The sequence below is a fragment of the Camellia sinensis genome, chromosome 3 (assembly GCF_055761805.1).
Source record: "Camellia sinensis isolate YWXY chromosome 3, ASM5576180v1, whole genome shotgun sequence".
NCBI classification, from domain to species: domain Eukaryota; kingdom Viridiplantae; phylum Streptophyta; class Magnoliopsida; order Ericales; family Theaceae; genus Camellia; species Camellia sinensis.
The window spans coordinates 20,042,088-20,069,699 of NC_138963.1; the positions used below are offsets into that span (position 1 = coordinate 20,042,088).

The 27,612-nt window shown below is 32.9% G+C and overlaps 3 protein-coding genes across 4 annotated transcripts; all 3 read right to left on the bottom strand.

Moving 5' to 3' along the window:
* Positions 1-14,253: 14,253 nt before the first annotated feature.
* Positions 14,254-16,233, bottom strand: LOC114295796 (dof zinc finger protein DOF2.4). 2 transcript variants are annotated; one of them, XM_028240093.2, is made up of 2 exons: positions 15,811-16,233; positions 14,254-15,610 (listed from the first exon to the last, which is right to left on the bottom strand). In XM_028240093.2, exons 1-2 carry the CDS (start codon positions 15,859-15,861, stop codon positions 14,633-14,635), a joined length of 1,029 nt encoding a protein of 342 aa, XP_028095894.1. In that variant the 5' UTR covers positions 15,862-16,233; the 3' UTR covers positions 14,254-14,632. The 2 variants fall into 2 exon arrangements, with proteins under 2 accessions (XP_028095894.1, XP_028095896.1); XM_028240095.2 differs by having other exon boundaries at positions 14,254-15,607; positions 15,811-16,023.
* Positions 16,234-19,741: 3,508 nt separating this feature from the next.
* Positions 19,742-24,640, bottom strand: LOC114295799 (beta-glucuronosyltransferase GlcAT14C-like). Its single transcript, XM_082919221.1, has 4 exons — positions 23,613-24,640; positions 21,129-21,204; positions 20,887-21,002; positions 19,742-20,362 (listed from the first exon to the last, which is right to left on the bottom strand). Exons 1-4 carry the CDS (start codon positions 24,166-24,168, stop codon positions 19,848-19,850), a joined length of 1,263 nt encoding a protein of 420 aa, XP_082775347.1. The 5' UTR covers positions 24,169-24,640; the 3' UTR covers positions 19,742-19,847.
* Positions 24,641-26,696: 2,056 nt separating this feature from the next.
* On the bottom strand, positions 26,697-27,203 carry LOC114295817 (RING-H2 finger protein ATL52). Its single transcript, XM_028240110.2, has one exon. The coding sequence runs from the start codon at positions 27,201-27,203 to the stop codon at positions 26,697-26,699; it is 507 nt and encodes a 168-aa protein (XP_028095911.1).
* Positions 27,204-27,612: the final 409 nt, after the last annotated feature.

Genomic DNA, 27,612 nt, shown 5'->3' on the forward strand with positions numbered 1-27,612 from the left:
AATGAGTTGACTTCTTTGTTGCCCTTACTTGATGGTGTTTCCTAGAGGACCATTGTGTTAATAAGAGAGTGAAGAATATCCCTTCTTTGGGTCTTTTTCTTGTAAATCTTTCTTTGATAGAATCATTGAATGGGTACTGGTTTATAAAACAGAGGAAATATGTGGCTCTGTTGCTGATCTGTTCGTGTGTGTTACTGATCTGTTGTTAGTTTTTGGGTGCTCTGTCGCTGGTTTTTGTCTGCTATGTTGCTGGTTTTTGTCTGCTATGTTACTGGTTTTTGTCTGCTCTGGTCGTGGTTTTTTGTCTGCTCTGTTGCTGATTCTTGGCTGATCTGTTTCTGATCTGTGTGTGTCTGTTGTCCCTGTATGTTACTGATGCTGTGTGTTGGTTGTTGTTCTTAGTTTTTGTTGGTGTGTTCCTGTTTGGAGTCTAGTTGGTGAAATGTTTAATTGAAATGGATCAAACACTTCAATCAAGCATAACAGTTTCCTTCCCATTTCAATTAATTTAGTTATTAGAACAAAACAAACCCATTATTTTGTACGTGAGGATAGGAGATAGGAGATAGGCATTGAAGACATGGTTGAGCTTTGTCAAATTGTGACAAGGTTGGTGTCTATGTGCCTCCTTGTTCACTTCAAACTCCAAACAGGAACACGCCAACAAAATTAGTTTATGGACAACCTGATATCCCAGCTAACCTCTGCAATCTTGTCTGTGAAAGGTTAATCCCCACCAAATTACTTTTATTCATGTTCACTTGAAAATCCAAAACTAGTTTTAATTTTACCAGAATTCTTAGTTTTATAATATATAGGCTTGATAAAATGTTAGCAGAATTAGAGCTCTTGTTATATATCATTACAGAGTTGATTGTAGACTTGGGATTCTAGCTTTAATCGTAGCAAAATTCTTCATTGGAAGCAGAATGTTAGCTCTTGTTATATATCATTAGAGAGTTTGTTGCAACTATCATTGAATCATTTTTTATTGAATTTACATGATTTCCATTTATTTATCTAAAATTATCATTGAATCATTTTCAACAAAACGAGGAGTGTTTAAATTTAAATGATCTCCATTTATTAATTAATTTGCTTCCAACTGGAAATCTTAGTCATTTCTCCATTATTTTTTATAATATTTTTAAAACTAATATTAAAAAATATTATTTTTAAAAATATTATCGCAAATGTCACATTGGCAACCATATTAGCGTTTGGTGCGTATGTGGCATTCTATGAAAAATACAGTAATATATATAGCATTTTTTGTTTTGAAAATTGGTTAAGTTAGTTTGAATGACTAGTTAAAATATAGAGTATGATTGGAACACACAATAGCTAAACTAATTAGGTAAAATAAAAAGTGTCTTTTTTTTGTACTTTAGTTAGTGAAAAATAAAGACTGTGGTTGGAGATGCTCTTAGTACTTATGTTGCTAAAATCACTACTAGAAGTGAGAGTAGACTAGGGTACATAGGTTAAACAATAAAATCTTTGTTAATCACAACTTGAAACTTTTTAATGCATAATTAGAATTATTTACATATTATAGTCTGGTGAAATCTGAATGTCGATGTTATTAGAAAGGTACTGGAAATTGGATGTGAGTAGGGAAATAGATGCTCCTGACCTAATTAATTTTGACAACAATGATTGGAGGTTGAGTGAGATGGCTGCGGAACTTGCTCTTATTGACAGAGATAATCTAGGAGGGTACTATGAACTGTTGTTGGTGTCACTTTAAGACTTTGTTTGGATCTAGGATCGTAGGAACTAATTTATGAGTTAAGACTGTGTTTGGACCTAAATATTCCTGTTTTATGTTCGAGGAACTCCAAAACTTTCAGAGTTTTTAATGAAAGTCACTTCATATATCACATTATACATGCTGTATATTTATGTTTTGAGAATATTATCCTATCTAAAATAATAGGCCGTAAGGCCTTTAACACTCCAATGGACGGCATTTTTTTTTATGAGAAAAAGTAAATGGCCACCAAAACGTGATTCCTAAGTTTATTCTAGTGTGGTACATTAGATCTTATGGTTGAATGACTCTTTGAGTGGCCTTTTTGCTCAGTCCATTTACCTTTTTCTGATAAATAAAGATGGTTAAATTACTGTACTTCTTGAAATTTTTTCAGAAAAGGATCAAATTCACCAAAGTTCCAAACCTGCAATTGAAGTAATCATCTCATAAAATTTAGGACAAGTTCTCCAACTTACTAATGCGCAAGAAGTTTGCCATACCAATAAATAATAAGCTCTATCATTATAAATTTTTGTCCTTTTCAATGGCTGAAAGGATAGGAAAAACTTAAAAATAAATAATCTTCTTGCAATGGTTTGGGGTTTGGGTAGTAATTAAGCTAAAGGCAACTAAATCAGCTGATTGAGAACTTGTCCTGCCTTGCCTGAAACCACAATATAAACTGAAACTTGAAAGAAACATAGGGAAAAAGAAAAGGGAAAAGGGTTTATTTGTGACAGGAAATTGGGTGATGCAACTAGCATAACAAACAATACTTACCACTTTGTCAAGTGAGCCCTCTCGTTGTCTATAAACCCTGCAGTTCTGGTATAGCATTGATTTTGTCCCATGTGATTGGTTTGGAGTCCATGGGTTGCTTCACTTTCCCCTCTTTATTATCAATTTAATTTCTATTTGAGTCCAAGTTCCTTGATTGACAACATAGTCAGCCTAGGATCGACTCAATGCACATTACATGACAAAATGGACAACCATATATGGAATGGAAGAGAATAATTCATATTATTTTTAAAGAGAAAGAGAGGTTTTCTTTGGGGAATTGAATTGAGAAAAAAAGGAAAATTATCCCATTGCCTTTTGTTCTTGTTCAGAGGTTCTTTTTGAGGTCCATTCCTTGTATTGTAATTATGACATGTACGCTCCTATTATTTATAAAGTAGGTCTCTTCCAATTTACTTCTTTGTTGCTCATCCTCTTTGTGTGTGCATCATCTTATTTATGAAATCTGGTATTAGCTATGAATAGATTCATTACTTTGTTGGTAATGCCTAGTAATGTGACTTCATATGCAGGGTAGCACTTCTGAAGCAAGTTTTGTATTGGCAACCTAGAAACTAAGGTGCTCAATCTAATCTAGTGTTTATTTTGCAATTTGAGATCAACTTCATGTTGTTTAGGTTCTTTTTACACGTTTTAGGGGGAACAAGGTGCTAAGTTAATGTAGTCTTGGCTCTTCTATGTGATGTTCTTAAATAAAGCATCTATACCTTAATGAAATTACTTAAAACAGGCTAATGGTTTGAAAGAGAGATATGCTGATGGTACATGAAGGGAAGGCTGGCTATAAAGGATTCTAATTTCATATACATGCCTATTGTTAAGCAAAACATCTAAGATTTGCTGCAAATGTGTTCATTAAATTCTTTGATTTAACATCAATTTTACTTGATAAAGTGAGAGTTATATTGCCTATTTTCGGAGATAGTAATGAAATCTGTAGTTAAGAATGCCTCAGCAAAGGCTCAGCAAACATAAATCTAGGAATTCAACTTGCCAAATTGTTTGTATTTTACACTAGATTGGGTTAGTAAAGATTTCCGGCTCATAAATTAAGATTGAGAAGCAAAACAGAAATTGAACTCAGCTGGGACCGAGTTGAATAATACGATAAGTAATCCTTTCTTTGGTGCTGCTGGAGTCTGCTGGTGTGTGTTGCTACTGGTTTTTGCGCTGCTGGTGTTGGCACTGGTTTTGTGCAGTTTCTGCTGTATGTTAAACCTGCTGGAGTCTGCTGGTGCAGCTGCTTCTTGTGCAGCTACTGGCTCATTTAGTGTATGTTGTTAAACCTGATGAGTGGAGGGCCTGTGCATGCTGCTGCTGGTGTATGCTCTGTTTGTTTGTTGTCCTGTTTTATTTTTCTTTTCCTGTCTTTTTTGGTTCCTCTTGTAGGATTGGTTTCTCACTTGATGCTCTTTGCTCTTCCCTCTTTGTTGATGTTAAGAAAAGTAATCCTTTCTTTGGGGTTCTCTAATCCCAACTTCTTGTTGAAAATGCATACATTGTAAACCTGAGGTTTGTTTTTCAAATTTCATATAAGTTTTAGTTGAAATGCATCCATCATTGTCAACTTTGTTGTAATGACTAGGACTGAGGGGTTTGTTTTACTTTATACATAGATGCAAATTGGCATAAAAAAGAAGGCATTCAGGGGCTTTAATGGTACAACCCAAAAGTCTTAATTCCTAGATTTATGTTTGCTAGCCTTTGCTGAGGCATTCTTAACTACACCATTTGCTTCAACTGAAAATTTTTGACCTGGAAAAAGTAAAGCAAAGAGAATACTGTTACATTTACAAATTTTATTGTTTGTTTACTTTTCTCAGATGAATACTCAAATATTATTAGCAACTAGATATCTTAGAGAATTTATCTATGACCCCTTGTGATTCATTTTGTGTGGGGATTAGATTAGCCCTTGTCTTTGCATTGTGGCAGGCTTTAGATTTATTAACTTACCTTTGTATACTGAAAGATATTTTTAAGAATTTTGTGATTCGAGGAAGTGTGAGAATAGATTATAGTGGAAAAAGTATTTTATTTTGACAAAAAAATAGCTTATATTATCATTACGGAAGTAATCTAAAGTTTTCAGATCATTAGTTATTTTCAGAAAAATTTGTAAATCAATTCAAAAGGATTTATCTTACAAGGTTCGAAGAAGTTGAAAGTCCCTAGATGTTTTTTGTAATTATGGTGAGATTTGGCTGGTTTAACTAGTTTGATGAACTGTGGTTGGTGCTTGATGTATTTTTTGTAAGAACTTTAATATACACTTATTGTTAACAAGATGCTGCACCTACGGACATATTATGGCATGTTTGCTTCTAATACATCCCCTCATGCACAATGCTTTCAATTGTGACTTGAAAAACAGACGGAGTCTGTAGCACATTTTGAATCAGTTGTGGCTATAGTGCTTAATGTACTTTGTCAAATTATAGGCAATATTGGAGCAATTTCAAGGTCTAGGAGTACAAATTCAATTAGCTTGCAGTTTTCTATCATTTATAGGAGTGGTATTCAAGTGCATATTTGTTGAGTCATATTGGGCATTGCAGTGATTTTACAGGATCTGAGGCAACTATGCTAAATTACATTGGGGTTCAAAATCACTTTGTGAAACATAAAGGACACTTGTATATTTGTATATGTGCAAAATACTACCATGTTTTTCTTTTTTATTTGTTCTCTATTACAAACATCATGTCCGGTCTCGTGGCAGTGAGATACATTAAACTACCCACCAGCTGCTTGTAATACGTCTCATCAACTAAGTCTCTATTTTCATGTTGCTTTATCATCAAGGATCACCTCAACTCTTTGAAGTTTTGAATTGTTATATGCATTTCTACTAAATTGGTTTATAAAATAAAATTATTTATATGAGTTTAGATGTAATTGATAATATATTAATGTTTGCCTTGTTTATTTTCTTTGCAGATTGGTTTTGATGACGTTCGGGAGCATACTTGCAAATGAAGATCAACTGTTGAATTTTTTTTCCTAAACTGATGCTAAGTTGTAGTTGCAAAATAAGATTAAGTGTTGATTTTTTTTTTTTTTTTGTGGACTCCACGTAGTTGATTTTGAGATTTGCTTTGATGGTTTTTTTGTGATACTTAATGGATTATTATTAAAGTTGTTTGATGGATACATTTTGATTTATAATATAAATTGTTTAGTGAATTTTTTTGTGGAGTGATGTATAATAGCTAGTGGATTTCTTAGTACAATTAAAAGGCTATTGGGATATGAGCAGGGATATTTGTGGAATAATAATTTAAATTGAATATAAAATATGGAACAAGTTTAGTGACGAATTTGTTTTGTCATTTATACTTGTTATTATGACAAAGTGATTATTCGTCACTAATAAACTTTTTTTGTGACAAAATTTACTACAGTTTATATATAAAAGTTTTTATTTATTTTGTTGTTTGGTGACTAAAAATTTCGTCACATATAAATATATTTGTGACGAACTATATTTCGTCATCCATGTATGACTTTTGAAGACGAAAAATTTCGTCACCTTTACATCTTATTGTGACGAAATTATTTCCTCATCAATGATCAATAAGCGTGACAAATTTATTCGTCAACTAAAGTTATAAATATGGTACTGAATAGCTATTTGGTGACGAAAATGAGAATTTTTTGCGACAAAATGTTGTTTCATTGGTGACAAAAAATTATGACTTTTGAAGACGAAAAATTTCGTCATCTTTACATCTTATTGTGACGAAATTATTTCCTCATCAATAATCAATATGCGTGACAAATTTATTCGTCAACTAAAGTTATAAATATGGTATTGAATAACTATTTGGTGACGAAAATGAGAATTTTTGGCGACAAAATGTTGTTTTATTGGTGACAAAAAATTTCGTCGCTGAAGTAATTTCATTGGTGACGAAATTATTTTTCGTCACGTTGGTTTTTAGTGACAAACATTCAATGACGAAACTGGTGACGAAAATATTTCCTCACAAATATCTATAGTGACGAAATTAGCTCTTTGAAGACAAAAAAAATTCGTCATTCAAGACCCAACTTGTTGTAGTGATATGTTCAATTATGAATATTTTTCGAATGATCAATTGTTCTGTTTACTGAAACGTTATTGTTTAATGAATGAATGTTTGTCCTATTTGTAAACTGTATTTGTAGTATCTATAGCAATTTACTGTTACTGTACTGTTACTGCTACTGTCACAGAGATCTCTGTCGGTTCCCATGTTTGGAACCACTACTGTTTACTGTTATGATGGCCATCAACTGACTGTTCGGTCTGTTAAGACCTACTGTACTGTTTGCTATTGGATATACCACATATACCTGCTATGGCTTCTAAATGACTGATATGACTGCTTAATGACTGAAAGAACATTCATTCTTAACCCTTTTACATATTTGTTATTCACTGGACTTTAGCTTATTGTTTATATTTATATGTAGGTGTTCAGGCATCGGATCAGAGCTAAGGCGTTGGGTTAAACTCCCTTTTTGTCTAGCCAACCAATGTGCTTCACTGCGAGGTTCCAAGTGTGCTCAAGCTAAGGCTGCTTTGGAGTGTTTTAGATTCTCCCTTTCTGCTTCTGTTTTGTATAGAATGTTAAGACTTGTACTGTACTGTCATGGTAGGGATTGGTCCCTAACCTGAATGTCTGTATATGTTGTATGTATATATGTTTTGCTTATGAATGTGAATATGTTTGAAAATTTTTTGCATACAGACTGTCACAGCTCATTGGACACCTTTTATTACTGTTTTGGCTTATGCCAGTCCCCGTACTCTGTATTACTGTTAAATAGGCCTTTAGTAATCACAGATTACTAGCCGGTTGCGGTGTTAAACCCATAGGGGCGAGTTTAGGTCGTGACACCTTGGGTGTTGTCAGTGGGTGTAGCAGGTTTGCTTTTGATGCCATGGCAGAGTGTTGTCCGGCGTGAGTCTTGGCTGGGCATTGGGAGTGTAGCAACAGGTGGGTCTTGGCTGGGCATTGGGAGTATAGCAGCTTGGAGATGTCAGGCAAGGGAGTTTTTCCAACCATGGAGATGTTGGCTATGGAGTTTTCCAGCCAGAGAACATCCTTGGTAGGTGCAGAGGAGCGTGCAACAGGTAGGTGAAAAGATTTAGCAATAGTAGCAGGTGGGTGTTGGGTGTTGTCAGGTGTGGGAGTGTAACAGGGTGTTGGCAGTTGAAGCAGCACAAGTGAAAAGCTTTAGTTTTAAAAGTGGGCGGGAAAGTTTTAGTTTTAAAAATAGCAGGTAGGCGTTGGGAGTGAAGCAACTTTGGATTTGGTGTTGGGTTTTGGATTTGGCTTTGGGTTTTGTGGGCTGATTTTGTGGGGATTCTTGTATTCTATTTTCTAGTTAAGTCCTTCTTAACTTTTTTTGTTTAAAAAAATCGTGAGGCCAAGGGGTTAGTTGTATGGATGCGAATAGCAGTAGTAGGGGTAATTTGTACTTTTCGAATCTCTCTCGATGCATACCATCTTCCTGTACCTTTAATTTCATGCTGTTAATGAAATTTTTCTTTGCTGATAAAAAAAAATTAGACCAAACTGACACAAAATTTAAAATTAATGATCAAATTTGAGTCGAGTGTAGAGACCAAAATAATACAAATAACAAAATGTAAAAATTACCGGTATAATTTACCTTAAAATTGTTGTATAAAAATTCTCGATGTATAACATTGTATAATAACATTAGGATTTGATAATAAATGAACCAATAATAAACGGATAAAATTTGCAAATAGAGAATCCTGTGCCCTTTCGCCTATAGGGTTTTATATCAAACAGGGCACATTACATGAGGAACCTTGAGATCCACACAAACAATGAATAGAATAATAGAACAAGTTCACTTGAACCTAACGTGACTAGATCTAGATAAAGTTCACTTAAAACTCAATCACTTGAATTCTTTCTAGAAAAATCATATATTCAGACAAAATTTAAAATTCTAATGTAGCATTTGATCTTTAATGTGGAGAGAAATAGAATTAAAGTCACTACGATAAAAGTGAGGTCCACATTCCCTAAGAAAAATGTTCAGACCTGTTTAGTAAAAGTGTCAAAAGTGTTATTAAAAAAATAAATTGCAAAAAAAAAAAAAGACAGCTGGACCTGCTAAGGACCCATTTGTTACTGAAAGAGTGGCTCTAACCACCTTTTCTAAAGGAAGCAACACTGATATGTATAGAAATAAAATAAACTTATACACACTAATTGATATATCAATTAAAATCTATAATACATATTTCTTAAAAAGTGTGCATGACACACACTCATTTTCAGTAGGTGTAAACTTATAATGTGATGTGTTGAAAATTTGTATATATCAAATTGAAAGTTTGAGTTATGACTCACTAAACCTGTTTGAATTGAGTGCTTTGGAGAAAAAGGAAAAGAAATTAATATCTCTTTCACTTAATCAGTTGTTTAGGTTACTAATGCAGAGAAAAGAAAAGAAAATACTAATGCCAATCAAAAAAAAAAAAAAAAGGTTACTAATGTAGAGAAAAGAAAATACTAAGAAATTCGTTTCTCTTAAAATCCTTTTTTTAAAACTCTACAAAGGTACCGAAATTAAAAGAGAAGAAATTGGTTAATTACTAACTTTTTATAATACCAAAATTGTTCTTTTAACCCGTTTGAAAATTGACTATTTTAATTGATTTTTTAATTTTTTTAATAAAAAAACGTGTAAAAAATAAAAATATTGATTTGATAATTCATAATAATTTTTTAATTTTTAATTACAAACCCAAGTCCCCAAACGGGGTAGCGTTGAAAAAATAAGAACATAAAATGTTCTTTTGATAATTTAATCTATATAAGAAAAACCCCTCTCTCTCTCTCTATATATATATATATATATATATATACACTAGCGTATAAATAATGTTAGAATTAGAATATAATTGTAATCTCAATATAATTTAAATTTATTTTTTAATTTGATAAATTCACAAATTTATTATAAAATTTTAGAATTCTCATAAAACTTCTCGCGAAAACTCATTTGGCCTATACAATATATAGCTAGATACATAGATGTATACCTGACATACATACAATTTTCACGGGGATACATACAATAATGTTTTTGCTTAAATAATTATATGGAAATTGTATGTATGCCCGTGATGACCTAGTGTATTACGGGCATGAATAAAGCTTCAAACCCCCAGTGGGGGTGCTGGGGGTCTGTTGTGATTGGTGGAAAAACTGTTTTTTTTTTTTTTTTTTTTTTGAGCCAGTAACAGGCTAACACGTCACTGGTGGTCTGACTGGGGGTCGCCCCCACTAGGGGTCGGAAGCATTTATGTTACGGGCATACATATATTGTATGAAAATATGTGTAAAATATATTGAACAAAAATGAGAAAATAGAAAAATAAACGAATAAAAAAAAATGGGAGAAAATAAAAAAATAAAATGAAAAGGGGGAGGAAGGAAGGTGGGATCATTGAATGACGGGTGAGAAAAAGAAAAAAGTAAGAGAGAGAAGCGGGAAAATAGAAAATGTATATGTAAGATATTTTTTGAAAATATATCTCAGCCATTGTTTTATAAAATGAATAGATCTGAGCCATTCAAATGTCCTAGTAGGACAAATGTGTGTAGAACAAATTCAAAAACTATCCTACTTTATTATATAGATTTGTATTTTTATAGTTTAATCAAATAAGAATAAGAGAAAATAGCTTAACAAATTATTTTTTTTTCTTTTATGTCATGATTCCCAAACATTCTATTCGAGATTACATCTCATCGTATCTGGAGAAAATATTCATTATGTACACATTTTCAAGCTATTAATTTATGATGTTAGGAGGATGATGAAATAAATAAACCATGGCCAAAGAAGATTTCTGGGATTACAGTTAGTATGTCAGATGCATGAACCAATCACAGCAAAGCATGAGAGAGAGAAAGAGAAAGATGGCGTGCAGAGAGAGAGAGAGAGAGAGAGAGAGTGATAAAGAATCGAAGAAATCTTCTGAAGACATATTTGAAAGCTTTTGACTCTCTGAAATTTTCAGTCTTTTTTACGTTATTCTTGGGGCCAGAAGGGAACAGAATACGAGAATTTTCAAACCCACCTTTTTTTTTTTGGTTTTTCGGATTTTGGTTTTCAACTTTGAAATTTGAAGCCTTGAAGAGTATAGATATTTCTATATTTGTATGGAATTGAGTGGCAAATATTTTGGTGTCTTTTGAGACTCTTGTCTCTCAATCTCACTCACTCTCACCCAACATAATAAGTAGCTTCTACAATTGCTATTATTACTTAATCATCATGGAAAATCTCTCTCTTTCTCTCCCATATGTACAACAATGATTAAATAATAATATTAGGCATCATAATTACTTAATCGATTCTATAATGAAAGTAAAATATGGACTATAAATTTAAAATTATTGTATTGTGAATTATATGTAGAATAAATCTTATTAGTATATTTCAATACCAAATAAATTTTCTAACAATATAGCAGTACTGATGATTAACAAATAAACAACATATTTTCTTTAAAAAATATTGATGCAATTAAGTAACCAAGCTCCATACAAATGAACAATGATTAAAATTCTCAATTAAAAAAAATGTCTCAAAACACCTATATTTTAAAATATTCATAGTGATGAAATCATTTAAAATTATAAGTTATGAGAATTTTGATACATAATTTAACTATTATAAGTATTTTGAGATAGAAAGATAAAAATATATGGGATTTAAAATTGGGTGCCAATGAACAACAAAAATTTTCTTAGAGAGATGATTAAAAAAAAAAAAAAAAAGTAATTTAACCAACTTCTAGGTGGATATTCTGAAACTACTCCGGAATTGGAGGAAACTGAATACTTAAAGTTTGAACAATAAGCAATGTATGTACAATAGGCATCTCCAGAGATAATGATTGATGAAGCTAGCTAAGGATGAAATATAACTTTTCATTTTCAAATTTGCTACTCACCTATCTGGTGTAGCTTTTATCAAACTAAAAATTAAAAAAATAAATAAATCAAAAGTTAAAAATATCTTTGCTCTTGTTTTTTAATATTATTTTTTTTATTATAATTTATTTGTGTTATTTTTATCTCATAAACTATAAGCAAAAGTTATATTAAACATTCTGATACCAATTTTCAAATTAACTCTATTACATCCCTCACCAAATGGAATGATATATATATATACACCAACGGATTCACAAAAGATGATGAATAAAATTTAATTGAAAAATATTGTTATCAATACTAATTAAATACCAAAATAATATATTATTTGTCAAACTTACTTACATTACTGCAATAATTACATGGAAGGCAGCCTCATCATATCAGAGGCAAATTCAAGCTCGTATGAAAGCAAATTCATTGCTAAAAATTGGTTCTGGTGAAAGGTTGTATGGCATAGGGGGGCTTGCTACTGTTGCTAGCGTCTTTTGGGTGTGGTTGTCTTTTTTGTGGTTAGTTTCTCACCAACTTCTGATGGTGTGCTACCAGATGATAGGACGGACTTACCGGTGCCAACCTAGTTGAGATTGGTTTGCTTCGTTTTAATGCCCTTTGCACTCATCGATTCCTTTATTGATGTAATTCTTTTTTGTTTCATCAATAAAATTTATCTTTTGCTGATAAAAAAAGAAGAAAAAGAAAAGTATATGATTCTTGTAATCTTATTATCTAATTATAAGTTTCTACTTTTGTACTTCATTTGTTGAAGTAATCACTAAAAGAAGCAACACCTGGTTTTTAAAAGAAGCTAATACGCATTGGTTGTTAAAATATGAGTACCATTTTTTTTTTGATGTGGTATGTCCTGATAAACCTACTTGGATCAATAAAACACAAAATGCAAATAAAATAGAACAAGAATCTATAGAAGAATAATTTTTTTTTACACAATTCACTTCAGAATAGGGTTGTGGTCGTTGCAGTTTCACTTTGATCTAAAAAGCGTTACAATATAATAAAGAGAGATGTGCCACTTCAATCGTACATACATTATATTACGGTATCAAGATCCATAGTACTCAATCTTTTCATTCATTTTCAAACACGTAGTACATAATCATAAATCACTAAAACAATTACTGAAAGCTTTTGCTATTGAATAAATGAAACCTTTGTTTTCAATTGGATATTAAAATGACAAATGATTTTCTTTCTTGTTAAAGAAAATACCCTATGCAGGGTAATGAGTCCAAATATCAATTTAATGAGGAAAATGAAGCAACCGTTTTAACCTTCTCAAGACCCTTAAGAAGTGTGATGACCTTTCATATGAAAATGGCAACACAATGAAAGAATGCTATTTGTAAACCAGACACAAATACTGTTGCAATACTTGAAATGTCACAACATAACCAACTTCTAAATGTAATCTATTTAATTAATCACAACTTTATTTAAGAACTTAATGGGATCGATAGAACTATAACCATTAAAGAGACATATTGCCCTTACTTGGACTTTACATTTGTAGAACTTTTACCAACAAATAGTTGTAAAGTTGGAGGTTGATCATCTAAGACATTACAGGTGAAATGAAATGGTTGACAAAATGAACCTAAATCCTCCAAAATTCCCAAAATCACCAAGATGTACCAGATATGAGATTTAGATCTAAAAGAAAAAAGGAAACTCAAAGGAGAGGATGAAAAGGAAAGACAATGTTTTGGAGAATCTAAATGCATTATAGTTGAAGGAAACTGATCATGTTTTGAAAACTGTAAAGTATATAAATAGATCTTAAGAAACCTGAAGGAGTTGGCTTAATGAGCACAACTTGGGATTTGGGAGTGTGCTCCCTCCAAGTGTCTTAAATTCAATACTCACTAGCCCAAATAAGTTTTTTGTGGCCTCCCTGCAAGTGGGCGGTGTAATTGGATCCCGAAATAAGTCAAAGTGCACGTAAGCTTGCCTAATTCCGGTTATCAAAAAAATAAAAATAAAAATCTTAGGAAAATATATGAGTTTTTTGAGTTTAAATTGTATTAGGAGTTTTGTTTTCGCTGGTTGGTCTCTTGCTAACCAGCTCTTTTGGGTTGAATGTTTAAAGTATCCTATTCACAATATGATACTTGTTTATCCAAAAGTGTTACATATTCGTACTTTTCTTCTTATATATATAAAATAAAATAAAAAAGATAATAATTATAAATAAATAAAAACTCTTCATCTAATGGCTAATATCCGTTGCCTTGGATTCCAAATAATTATTGAAACTCAAATTTCACAAATGAGAATCAAACAATAGAGGTAAACTCTCCTTGGCTTATTACTTATTTAAGCGCCCCCGCCCCCCCCCCCCCCCCCCCCCCCCCCCCCCACACACACACACACACACACACACACACACACACACACACACAAAAAGAAGAGAATCTTAAATGTGGAAGAGGAGCTTATGATAACCATACCAAAACAAATTTTGCCGATAAAAAAAAAAAAGAACCGTACCAAAACAAAATTTTGATCCAAGAAATATGCTATGACTTTGATTTTGCACCTTGGAATATTAAGTAATTTTGCATCATGATCTGTATAACCACTTTTGATTTCATTTGCCGGATATCTGATGCAATTCATGAGGGTTCAAAGATAGAATCTAACTTTATGCAAACCCTAAGAATTGAAGATCAAATGTGAATTTTTGTCAGCACAGAATTCCATAGAAAACATTCAGCCCAATGATATTGATCACTTTTGAAAATTAGGACTTCAACCAAAAAAAAAAAAAAAAAAAAAAAAAAACTCCAATATAGAAACTACTACAACTCATACATTCATCTATGTAAACATGCTCAGACGCAAACAAAATAAAATAAAATTAAACCCAAAAAAAAAATATTGAAAGCATGAAATACTATCTAGGGTTTTCAGACAAACTTTTTGAGACAAAGTCCTTAGTCCATCCTGAAAATCCTCCATCTTGGCCAACTAAATTCAAAACTCCCAAGCTATGACTAAGTATGAAACTTTCATTTCACTTTTCCGAGAAAACTAAGCTTCACTTTGGGGATCACAAGATAGATAGAGAACTTAATCATAGGGGATTCCTAGTGGAAGATGAGCTAAACCCAGAAAGGTCAGTCCAAGCAGAACTAGAACCACTCCAATACTGATCATTTCCTGGAATTCCCAAAAACTGCCTTGACAAATTCAACTCTTGAACCTGATTGTCTTCCATTTTCACTGAACCGAGTTGATGAGTAGTAAACCCTAAACCGGGCGGCTTTGGCCGGACCTGATTACCCTCACCACCATAGCCAGAGGGCTCTACACCACCTTGAAATGGGTACAAAACACCCGGAAAATCCAAGCCCGCCATTGGGGAAATCTGAGTTGGTTGTTGCAACCGCCACTGCTCGATTCCACTGCCACCGCCACCGAGACCAAGTGAACTACTTCCAAGGTGGAAATTCATGTTCATGTCACTTGTAACCACCAAAGGAGCTGAAATTCCACTGTAATTCAACCCGATTTCGCCGTAGTGATGATGATGATGATCAGTGAGTTGACTCAGTGGAGCTGCCATGAACCGGAGTGGTGGAATTTGTGGTGTGAGACCTAATAAACTGGCTGTTCCAACACTAGTAGAAGATGAGATTGCACTCGTTGAACCACTGCTAGTTTGCCCATCACCACCGCCACCGCTGACCGGAGATTTCGAGCTGTTACTTCCTTTGCTTCTCTTGTTTCTCCGGCAACCACCGCCCACTGGAACGCTTCTCAGAGCGCCGCCTCTCGTCCAGTACCTCCGGCAAGTCTTGCAAAAGTGCCGAGGCTGAGTGAGGCTGTAGTTGTTGAAGTAGCAAAACTTTGTGTTTGTTGATTCACATCTCGGGCATTTTAGGGCAGCTTCTGGCATGGGTATGTTGGCCATTCGAGCCCGGTCAGCCACCGAACCAGGCCTGACTGAGCCCGAACCATCACCCTGGTGTGGTGGTGGTGGCAGCGGAGGTGGTGGAAGATGAGGGTTTCCATTTCCACTGCTAGTTCCAATTTGAGGATTTTGTTGCTGCTGTGAAACAAAAACAAAACAAAAAACGAAAAAAAAAAAGCAAGAATGAAAGGTATATTCAAGAAAAGATATGGTGAAAAATAAAGAAGAGGAGATAAAGAAAAGGGGGAGGAATATAATTTTTTTTCTTCTCTTTTTTGATGCTTTATTGGCAAAGAAGCCATGGATTGAAAAACATATATTGAAGAAAAAACCCTAACCTGTTGCCAGTTGGATGGATCAAGATAAGCTGGGATGGAGGAAAAAACCATGGTTCTTGATATATCTTTCTCTCTTTTGTAAAGGTTGATGGGGTTCTTGAAATTATAGTGGAGAATCACATCAACACACACAAGAGGGTTGGCAAAAGAAAGAAGAGGTAGAGAGAGAGTGAGAGAGAAATAGTAGGAGAGAGATAAAGTGAGAATGAGAATATGGATGGGAAAATAAAAGAGGGTGCTTTATGTTTATATATATGTATATTGGGCTGTTTGTTTGTTTGTTTATTTGTTTATTTTTGTTTTATTACTTTTTAGGATTTCGAGAGGTGAAAATATTTCTTAGCCTTGAAGCTTCTTCTATCAGTTCTCAGCTGATGCTGCTGTGTGCCCTACTCTTGCATGGCACTGGATGTACTGAATTTCATTCACTGTATCAAAATACTCATTATAGAGTTTTAAAGTATCAAAATTTTGGACATGATGGAACAATGGCTAAATATTGTTTTGAGATAGAGAGGTAAATGAAATATATGTACATTCAATTTTGTCTAACTTACAATTTCACTTTTATCTTCATTCCTAATCTTCTGATGTTAATTTTTCAAATCCTAACTCTAATTCTAACCCTAACCCTAATCACCTATCGCAGTCACCACTAGCTTCAACTATCCCTCACCGCCACAACCACCACTCCCTCTGTCATAACTGGCCACCACCTTCACCGGCAAGCACCCCCAACCTCTACTCCACCATCACGACCCATCTCCCAACCCCCAACTCCTCTTCTTTTTTTGCAAATTTGAATAAAAAAGAGAGAGTGGGAGAGAAAGAGAAAAAGATAGAGTGAGAGAGAGAGAGAGAGCGCGAGATCGATCTTCACCCTAATTGTTGTCGTTGCAATCGTGATCGTGATCACGATCACGATCTCTACGCTCGCCGCAGCAATCACGATCTCACAGCGTTAGAGAGAGAGAGAGAGAGAAAGATAGAGAAGGAAAGGCGAAAAGGCGGTGGCTGTGGTTGTGGCTGCAGTGGTGAGTGGCTGCAAAGGTGGTGGTTGAGATAGTGGTAATCACAATGTGGTGATAGTAGCGACAGCCAACGACATAGCAGCGGAAGTAGGCTAGTGGCGATGGTTGTCGGAGTTGGTGAGAGATGAGATTAGAGTTAGCTTTAAGGTTAGGGTTTGGATTTGGATTTGGGGTTAGGGGTGTAAAGTGGTGGTTCAAAGAGAAAATGAAGGGATTTTATTTTGCTAGATGGTGGTTCAAAAATAAGTGGGCGAGCCAAAATAAAAAGATGGAAACAAATAGGTGAATATTACTTTATTAACTCAACTATAAAAAATATACAAATATCTCTCTCTGAAGGAGGTCTAGAGAGTTGAAATTAATATATTTTTCATAATTAAAGATATTAAAATATATGTATTCATAGAAAAAGTAACAATTTAAATTCATGTATCTTAAAAGTTTCAAATGATTTGCTGATAAAAAAAAAAAAAAGTTTCAAATGATTTAATAGTGCAAAATTTATTAAAATAGAAAAACAGAATAATTTGAAAGTAAAAGATCCTTAAACGTAGCTCATAAATTTTAAGACATTAATAACAAAGTATATTAAAAAAAAATTAGTGGCTCTCCTCATGCATGGAAAAGTAGTGATTGTGTTTGATTTAGAGAGAGGCTGTGGGCGCGCTCCAAGCATACAAGTTGATTTAAATTTAGCATTAATGAGCAAGTTTAGTTGAATACTTTTTTACTTTAATATAAATTAAAATGTAAAATAAGATAAATTTTTGGATCTAGAATTTTTGTCATGAAATGTACCATGAAAGGCTATGCATGGCGTAGATAATAGATTTAATTATTATTTAAATCATACACTTAGTTTAAATCTGAATCACATATTAAATATTTTAAATAAAAATTTGAGTTTGTAACATTGTATACAATAATATATGTATTGTGAAAAAGGCAAGTCTTGTGCTTTGGTGGGTGTAAGAGTCCAAGAAATGTCGAATAAACCCTTTTTTTTTTTTTTTTTCCTCCAGTCCGGTCTGTTCCCTTCCCCACTCTCTCTCTCTCTCTCTCTCTCTCTCTCTCTCTCTACTTTATACGAATGTATATATATATCTATATTATTTTTTAAGTGGTGTAAATAAAATTTGATTAGGCTAGATAACTGTTTGTTTGTTTTTTTTTTTTGGATCGGCTAGGCTAGATAACTGTTTAGAACAATTCCTTATAATATCTAACTATTTTAATAAGTAATTATCGATCTAATTGATTCACACACACAGTGTGTGCCAACATTGCTAATTATTATATAAAACCTACTGATTCTTGGTATAAACCCTTTTGCACAAATTTTTTTTATTCGTAAATTACCATTCTTTTTGTAATTATTCATTCTTTTGTAACTGTTGGAATGCAAATAAACCCATGTATTTATAACTGTTGATCTGCAACTGTCCAAGAGTGAGTTCTTCGGCAAACTATTTCCTAGAATAATTTTTCCCAATTTTTTTTTTATTTAAAAATTCATATTTTAGGATTTACTCAAAAAAATTATAATTTTTGCATAAAAAGTGAAATTGATAAAAGTTGTTTTTAGACTTTTCAGTACTTTATTTTCAAAAAATAGAAATGAAAAATGAAAATATAATCAAACTGATTTTTTGCTTTTGTTTGGTTAGGATAAGAAATTGAGGGAGAAATATTTTGGCATTTTGTGACATTTTGGCGGTGGTAATACACAAATACAAAAGCTATTCAATGTTTCTAAAACAAATTCAAGCAGCAAATTAATAATTATCAGTGTATTAATGGGACATATCGGCCATGTTTAATTTGATTTTCACAAACTCATTACAAAAAATTAAAGTTTTAGAGATCAAATATTTTTGTTGTGAAAAGTATTATTATTATATTTTTAACAACAAAAATTGGACATTAGTAATGAATTATTATCTTTTTAGGACCAAATTTTTTGTCTCAAAAAATAAATCATTTTGAGACTAAATTAATTTGTCTCTAAAAGTCTATTTATTAGTGACATTTTCAAAATTTTGTCGCTAAAAGCCTTATTTTTGACTTTTCGAGACGACCTTATGGTTACTATTCTCATAACGATGAAAATTAGTCCCTAAATATCTATTGTAACAAAATTTTCACTTTTAGAGACCAAAATATTTAGTTTCTAAAACTCTTATATGTTGTAGTGACTTATTTCAGGATTTTTTTTAAAAAAAAAAATTAAAAATTAATTTGGTGAAAGAAATAAAAAAAAAATTAAAAACACTTATCATTTTTATATAATTTTATCTTTTAGAAGGTCAAATAATTTTTTTAATTTAAAAATATTTTTTAACATTTATTTTTTTTCAAATTAATTTTTATGTTTTTTAAAAATATTTTGAATTTTTAATACAAACGGCCATCATTTTTATCTAAAGAAATTAATATAGAGAATTTATTTTATTAGCCAAATCAAAGTAAGAAATTTATGTAGTGGGATTTTGATGGGTGTCCAAGTAATAGATGGGCTGTTAACTTGTAAGAAGTGGGCACAAACCACATAAGCCCATAGCATAGTTGGAGATCTCCATTTTATTTAATAATATTACAAAGCATTATTTAAATACAAAATAAATAATCTATAGCTACCTAATCATTATAAATTTTATAACTCAACTAATTATGAACTTAAATCAATAATGTTGATGTGGATCTTTCATGACCTCTTATAATGAAATGAAAATCTCCGTTCTATTTCATGAATTAATAAAATCTAGATCATTAATTTGGACCAGCTCATCACAGGCCTATAGCTCATTGCCTCATCATTGTCATCATTTCAAACTTTCTATCGCTCTTGTAAAAATTCAATATCATGATCATACCGATGGTGTGATATCACCAACCAACTATAAGCCTATAAATTTCGACTCATATTATTTACACAACACTTGCCAAGAAAATGATCCACCAAGATAGGATGCACAAATTGAGAAGCAAAATGAAGCATTTACAACATTATTTACACTGTTTTGTCCTGAAATTTTCTGAATCAAGAAGCTTCAAGATAAGCTTCTCTAGCCTTCTTGAACTTCCAGAAGGTTTAACTGCATATGGACTTCCATGAACAACACAAGGATCCTCATCTAGAACAGAATTCCCCCCACACCAACCCCCCGGCGTAAACCGGCCATCTGATCTACGTAAAAGTTCCTTATCAATTTTGTTCAAAACTGGATCATCCTTGGCAAACTTACGAGCAAAAGGGGCACCGCTCTGGACCATGTCATCAAAATGCGCCACCGTCAGATTCATCGGGTGCTGCTTCGGAGGATTATCCCATGCCATGTAACGCAAGTCATGGTTTACCGTGGTGTTCTGGTAGTCTTTGTGGTTGCAGATCACAGTGTGGAAGTAGCCCTCTGGCGATGAAAGGAAATTCGTGTAGTACATGAGGAGAGTCCGTGGGAGATTATCCCAACCACAAATGGAGAATTCAAGAAATGATCTTGTCAGCATTACCCACTCAGATCCTGCAGATGGGAAAATCTGATTATATAAAGATATAGGATATTGTATCTAATTAGAATATATATAGAATTGAATCTCTCTAATAAAATAAGAATGGAAAATTTGGCTTAAATTAACCCAAACTTCATTTAACGATGCCCTAAACATGCTCAATGCAAAATTTTCATTTTGCCCTAAATCTTTTTCGCATACTTTCCAAGAGTGGCAGAAATTAAATATCAAGCCCAAATTTCCATAAGGAACTCTCAGGCCCCAGCACACACAATTTTTCTTATTTGAGGACTGCAGCATCTGTTTTGACAAATTCTTAATCTGAAACTGCAAAACTACACAAAAATTGTGGAAAACAATTTTCTCTTAACCGATACCTGTCATTACGTAAAACCATATATACATGAATAAATCAGCACTCCAAATATGAAGGTGAAAAGATGAACGCAGAAGAAGAGGTACTTAATTATCCACATGGACAATGGAACAAATAAATTAGTAAATTGGTGATACGAAGCAAAAGTTGAGAAAATACCCATGAATAACTTAAATGAAGCAGGCATGGATCTTTTCTCTTTGGCCCAAAATACACCAGATTTCTTTGGGTGATACAAGACTGGATCTATAATGATAGGCCTTGCTCTTTGATATCTGCAAGCATACACTCGGAATTACTCTATGATAATTACATACATGAGCAAATAAAGAAACCATAACTACCAGATGTAAATAAATAATCTATGGAGACAAGTTCAGAGACGTGAATTGCATGCTCACTCTTTCCAACCAATATCGCTTGTGTGCTCAAGGAAGTTCAGATCCCTAGGCAAGTATGAGAATATATGGAGGAGATCTGGAACAAAAAGAACATATATATATACATAGAGTCAACAAAACCTTTATCACATTGTGAAGACAGCAATATAGTAGACATCAATAAAGTGCTTGACAATACCATATATTGCGATAAATTGCTTCACTTGTAAGAGTAGGCAAAAATTAGAAAATTACCTGAAAATGCCAAAGCAACCACAATTCTACTTACAAACTATAGAGTGTTTTTTTTTTTTTTTTTTAAAGGTAAATTATAACTTAGCATAGAAGCCTACAATTAAAACTAATATAAGAAAATTCCCAAATATAGCAAGCCAAAAATTCCCTAATTTACATAACTCTATCCAAACAAAATAAGGCAAGCATATTTACTGCAGAACGTCAGCATTCTCCACCAAACTAAAACGACAAAACCCCCATTTCCTATTTGTACCAGAAAATTAATGAAGCAACCATCAAATTCAATCTCACTGTCTAGCTGGACTTCACTCAACAAGATAAACATCTCTAACTGCTAACAGGCAACAAAAAAACATGTGTGCGCACACACACTCAGTCTCATAGTATTGGTCTAAAGGATACCTACTTAAATATAGAAGTGGCAATGAGTTAAGCTCCTAACTACAACCAATTGATGCAAAAATCCTTGATTACCAATCAACTCTTTCTCACAGCCAAAAAAACCCCCCCAAAACAATAGCAGTTGTACAAGGAAAAACGGCATTATGATTACCAGAGGCATCTTCTTCAAGTTATAGTCGTCCTTGGCAATAGTGAATTCTTTCTTAAAATGCTCGAATTGACTTGTACTATGACCATTAATAAGAAATACTAGCAAGGAATATTTGCAAGACTATGAAATATCGTGATTCCCCTGCCACTTCCCCACCAACTACTAGAGCATGGTTTCAGCAACTTCCTCGAATAATCTGCCTCTTCCTGGATCTTACACTGGATGGCCTTTGGGACAATAATACATGTCATCATGTCCCATGAATATCACCACAAAAAGAAGATGTAAGTTACAGAAAATTAAGCCCATCTAACTTCTGCATTGTAACCTATGAAGCACGGATACTTCAAAAAGGGTGACGTATCCGTATCGGATACTTATCGGATACCAATACTCCTCGGATACTCGCGGATACGTATCGGATACTTCTTAAAAGTATCGGATATTTCTTAATTAATTTTTTATTAATTTTGAAGTATCGGATACTTAATTTTGAAGTATCGGATACTCGAAGTTACATATTACTTATAATATTTTGTTTAATTCTTTGATAAGAGGAATATAGTGAGAGTTAAAGTAATAGAATTTGTCAAATTGATGTATCCTTGTTGTCTCTCTCACTTCTCTCTCGCTTTCTCACTCTTTCACGTTTCTTCTCTCCGCTCTCATTCTTTTTTTGGTGTTGGCATGTAACGATGATGTTTAATTTGCATTTGCTTTTGCTTATGCTTTTAGTTTTGGATGTTTTATGAATGTTTGAGCACTTTTAGGTTAATAGGAATCCCTCTTTTTATTTATTAATTTACTTTAAGTTTTATTTTCATGCATATTACATTATTAAAATTATAATTTTCTTTTTTTTACGAATGTATCCCCGCTGTACCTGTATCATACTTTTTCAAAGTTTGACATATCGCCATATCCACATCCCCATATCACCATATCCGTATCCGTGCTTCCTAGGTTATCATTGATGACTTAAAAAAGTATATTTGCTGAAATTTTTATTTAAGAATGGTTTTTTGGCTTTAGCTAAGGTCTGTGATATTCACTGATGAAGGGGAACAAGTTGAAGCTATTGACCTTGAAGACTCTTAGTTTTATAGGAATTTTTCTTCTTTATCAAGTTAACTTTTTCTTTAGGTTTTATTTTTATGCATACTGCATTACTAAAAATTGTTAAAATAATATTTTTTACGAACGTATCCCCGCCGTACCCGTATCCTAATTTTTCAAATTTTGTCGTATCGCCGTATCCGTATCGTATCGTATCCGTATCCCGTATCCGTATCCGTGCTTCCTAGATTGTAACCTAGCACCAATATTTCAGGTAAAATAAAAATAAAAATTCTTAAAATATACTTAAAAATGCCATGCCATTCCTCTAGCTGAACCTAACCCAACAAAGCCACATTCCAGATTCTTCAAGATCTGATATTTAGTTTTCAAATAATCAAATTTCACGCCACAGAATATGAATGTTAGGCCAGTACGCTCAAATTTATTTTTTTATTTTTTTACTTCAAATTACCAGTAATGCACATATTAACATGCATTTCAACAAAATCATCAAACTAACAACATCAAAAATTGCAGACCCATAAAACCAACATAAAATGATTTCCAATTAATACCAAATGCAGATCAAATTTGAATTTCCATTCACATTAATTCATGTTTAAGAAGAATCTAACCGTCTTGCGGCACTAGAGGATAATCCGAAGCACTAAGATTTATAAACCAATCCCACTTCGCCTGCTTCAACAATATCGCAACGGCGTGAAGTGTACAAGCCATCATCGTCGGACCTTTATTCGTAACCAAATTAGCCTTACCCACCACCATCACATTCTTGAATTCCTCAATCACCGTCTCCGATCTCACATACTTCGCCAGCTCAAGCCTGTCGGAATCCGAAGCTTCGAGATCAAGGTGAAGTAGATAGGAATTCCTCGGGTGGTACAGCGCCTGAAGCAGCCGCTTCAGGGGCGGCGCGTCGCCTCCGGTGCCGGACAGCAAGTACGCGAACCTCGGCAGCTCCGGCAGCCCCAAACGGTGAGCTCCGGCGCCGGAATTCGTAATTAAAACTGAGGATTTCGATTGGGGAAGAGAGGTGGAATTTGATTTGTCTTGGGTTGGGATTGTGACGAGAAGTAAAAAGAGAGAGATGCTTGATATGAACAAGAATGGGATTAGCCATTTTCGATCGAAACAGAAGAGATTGAGACTGTGAATGCGAGTCCTTTTCATTGAAAATTAGGGTTAGGGTTTTGGTGGGTTTTGTGAATCAGGTGAGATTGGTGGAAAAGAAGAGCTGGAATTGGAATTTGAGGGAGTTGGGTATGATTGTGGTGTCGGTTGAAGAAGCTTGGAAGAAGGATTCTGTTTGGTAGTAGGTGAGATTCTGGGTTTGAGAGGGAAAATCAATCTCTGTGTCGGTTGATGCAACTGTCTGCCACAAAGTCATATTTTCTGAAAACAAATATTATACCGAAACAAATTTTAATTTAAAATTATGTTGTAATGTTAAGGGTGCATCTTCAAAATCGAGAATTTTTTATTTTTATTTTTATTTTTTTAAAAAAAAACTTGAATATGTTTTTAAATTCAAGAATTTAGATAGAAATCATTAGAATTGGATTTAGAGGACGAGAACAAAGAAAGTCCTCACACGAAAGTTGAATTATATATAAATATTAAATGTATATATATATAAATTATTAACAGCAGTGATTTAGACCTCTTAGTACTTCAACTCTCACAACTTCACACATACGTGACGGATGGTGATTGGAGGAGAAGAAAAAAAAAAAAAAAGTGACCAATCAAAAAAGAAAGGGGGTCAAAGGGAGTGGAGGAAAAGGAGCCCCAACCTTTATTCAAATTATTAATCGTTGAATGTTGTAAAATTGTGTAGAAAAAGAATTTCAAAACTCCAAGTTGTATTTGTGATTAAAAGGAGAAAGTTATGTCATTAAAATTAAAATTAAAAAATACGATTTAGTTTGATTTTTAGAATTTTATTATTATTTTTTTATATAAAAATTAATTTGATGAAAAAATTTAAAAATTTAATTATTTCTATATAGTTTCATCTTTTCAGAGGGTAGAATTTATTTTTAAAAATTTAAAAATATATTTTTAATATTTATTTTCTTCAAATTAATTTCTATTTATTTTTTAAATATATATATATATAATTAAAAAATCAAATCAAATATGACTGATATTTTTATGACTTGAGAAAATTGTTCATGTTATGTTAAACCCACAACATCAATCAATCAAAATCGAAGATGTATGGTGTATTAGGTCCGATTTACAATCCAATTAAACACTAATCACTCATAAAATTTTGCAAGAGAATAGATATTAAACATCTTATTCACCACAGTTGATAACTAGCCTTATTCATAAAAATTCTACTGCAATAAGCATTTCAAATATCAGCCCACATTCTCTATAGCCCAAAACAAAGCCAAGTTCTCCACAGCCCAAATTTCAGGGGATTCTATTTGACCCCCAAATATGTCTTAGTACCCCTAATTTAAATTCATAAATTTAAATTCTTATTTTATCTTAATATAAATTTATTAATAAAGACAACACATATTAAACTCTAAAATAATTTTTTTTTCTTCTCATGGTACACCCTAATTAATTATTCCTATTTAAATCTTTGTATCTTCTTTCCTAAAAGATCAAAGTTATTTATTATTATTCTTCTTCTCTATCCTCCCTTCAAAACTCCAATCTACCTTATCAAAACTGACCATCATCATCAACATCATTGTTTTTTATTATTTTTAAAATCCTAAATCCTAGAAGAAAGTTTGAACAAAATCAAATAATGAATGAAAGTAATAATTAAAATAATTTTTTAAAGCAATCTATCAAAAAAAATCTCCCCAAATTTCAAGGTGGTTCAAATTGAAATTGAAATTTCGTATTTAAAGCACAAGAGTTTGGGCCAGGGTTTCCATTAAGAGAGATTTAGCTCCACTCAGCTTAAATTTAGTTGTGATCCTACATAGACTAGAGGGTGGGGCTTATGTTAGAAAAAGAAAAAAGACTAGATGGTGGGGGTTTGGCACTTTAGCCACTTATTCATTGAGATCTCAAAAAAATTTTACAAAAAATTTGTGCGAAGGAAACATAATTTAAAATATAAAATAATTTTTTAATGACAAAATATCTTAGCCATAAGAAGTATAGTCATTAAAAATTTAACAATAAAATTAAGCTATTATCTTTTTAATTAATATTTTACCACAAATTTTTTTTAACTACAAACAAGGTCACACCTTATGTTAAGCATGTCATGGGTAGTAAAATTTATAATGAATGTTTTTGACTAAACGATAAGTTGATCATCTGTTTTAAAAGGGTGGTATTACATACACTAATTAATATATTAACTATAGTGTATCAACACTAGTTATAACATTATTATTGATCTCACTCATTAATCACATTATAAATGTCAAAAACGTCTTAAATTACGTCACATCATCAATTGATATATTAGTTAGTACACTAATTGGTACATATAGCATTATTTGTTTTACAATACACAATTAACTTCAATATTAAGGCTATGTTTGTAAGAATATTTTTTAGTTAAAAAATTAAAAAATTATTATAAATTATCATATTATTTATATTTTTTTTTTTCTGCACGCTTGTCGTAAAAAATTAAAAACTCAACAAAAATAATCAATTTTCAAAGAAAGCCTAATTTTGTAACACACGACACAAAATTTTAAAGATACAAAATTCTAAAGATAGAAAATATCCGGCAGCGGCGGCGGAGGAACCCCACCGGAACTCGGCGAACACACCACAACATGGTCTGGCGGCGGAGGTGGAGGTGGAGGCTTAGTCCCAGCACGACAAAGGGGGCAACTGGGGTTTGAGCGAAGCCACGAATCAATACACAGAACGTGAAAACAGTGTGAGCATTCAGATAGGACTCGAACGGTCTCTCCTTCATCAAATTCACTCAAACACACTGGACAACAACTACCTTCTTTGCTTCCTTCTTTGGTGTTATAACTATACACTGTGATTAGTTGATGACCTCCTTCTGAATTGGCCACGGGGGACTCATTTTCTTGTTGACTGGTTGTTGTAACGATTCGGGGTTGGCGGCGGCGGCGGCACCAACACACGGAAATGCAATGGATGCCGGCAACAATGAATAGGCCACTAAGTACTCCGATGAGGCAGATGAGGACCGGGTCGAGTTCAAATTGGAAGTGGTGGTGGTGTTCTTCATTATCCATTGTTGTACCTTGAAAACTTGGAAAAGGGTCTGTTTGGACCAAAAAATTGGCTTTGGGTTTTAATTGGTGACTTGAGAATGAGATGAGAAGCTTGTGTTTATATATTATGGTGTGAACTGTTTGATTCCCCAAAACAAATTTTAGTAATATTTTATGGATGAAAAACAGAATAAAAGAAAATGCATCTCAATTAAAATGTTAAGAAAATTTAATGTAATTATGTCAAACTTATACGATTTATTATTTTGTAAAAATAATAAGTATATATTATATGAAAAATGAGTGAGACCCTTTTTTTTTTTTAAACCTCCACAACCTCCAAAGTCTCAAGGTGATTCACACTACTCATGATATGTGATGCTTACTCATGTATGTGTGGCCCACTCATTTATGTGTAGGATCCACATCA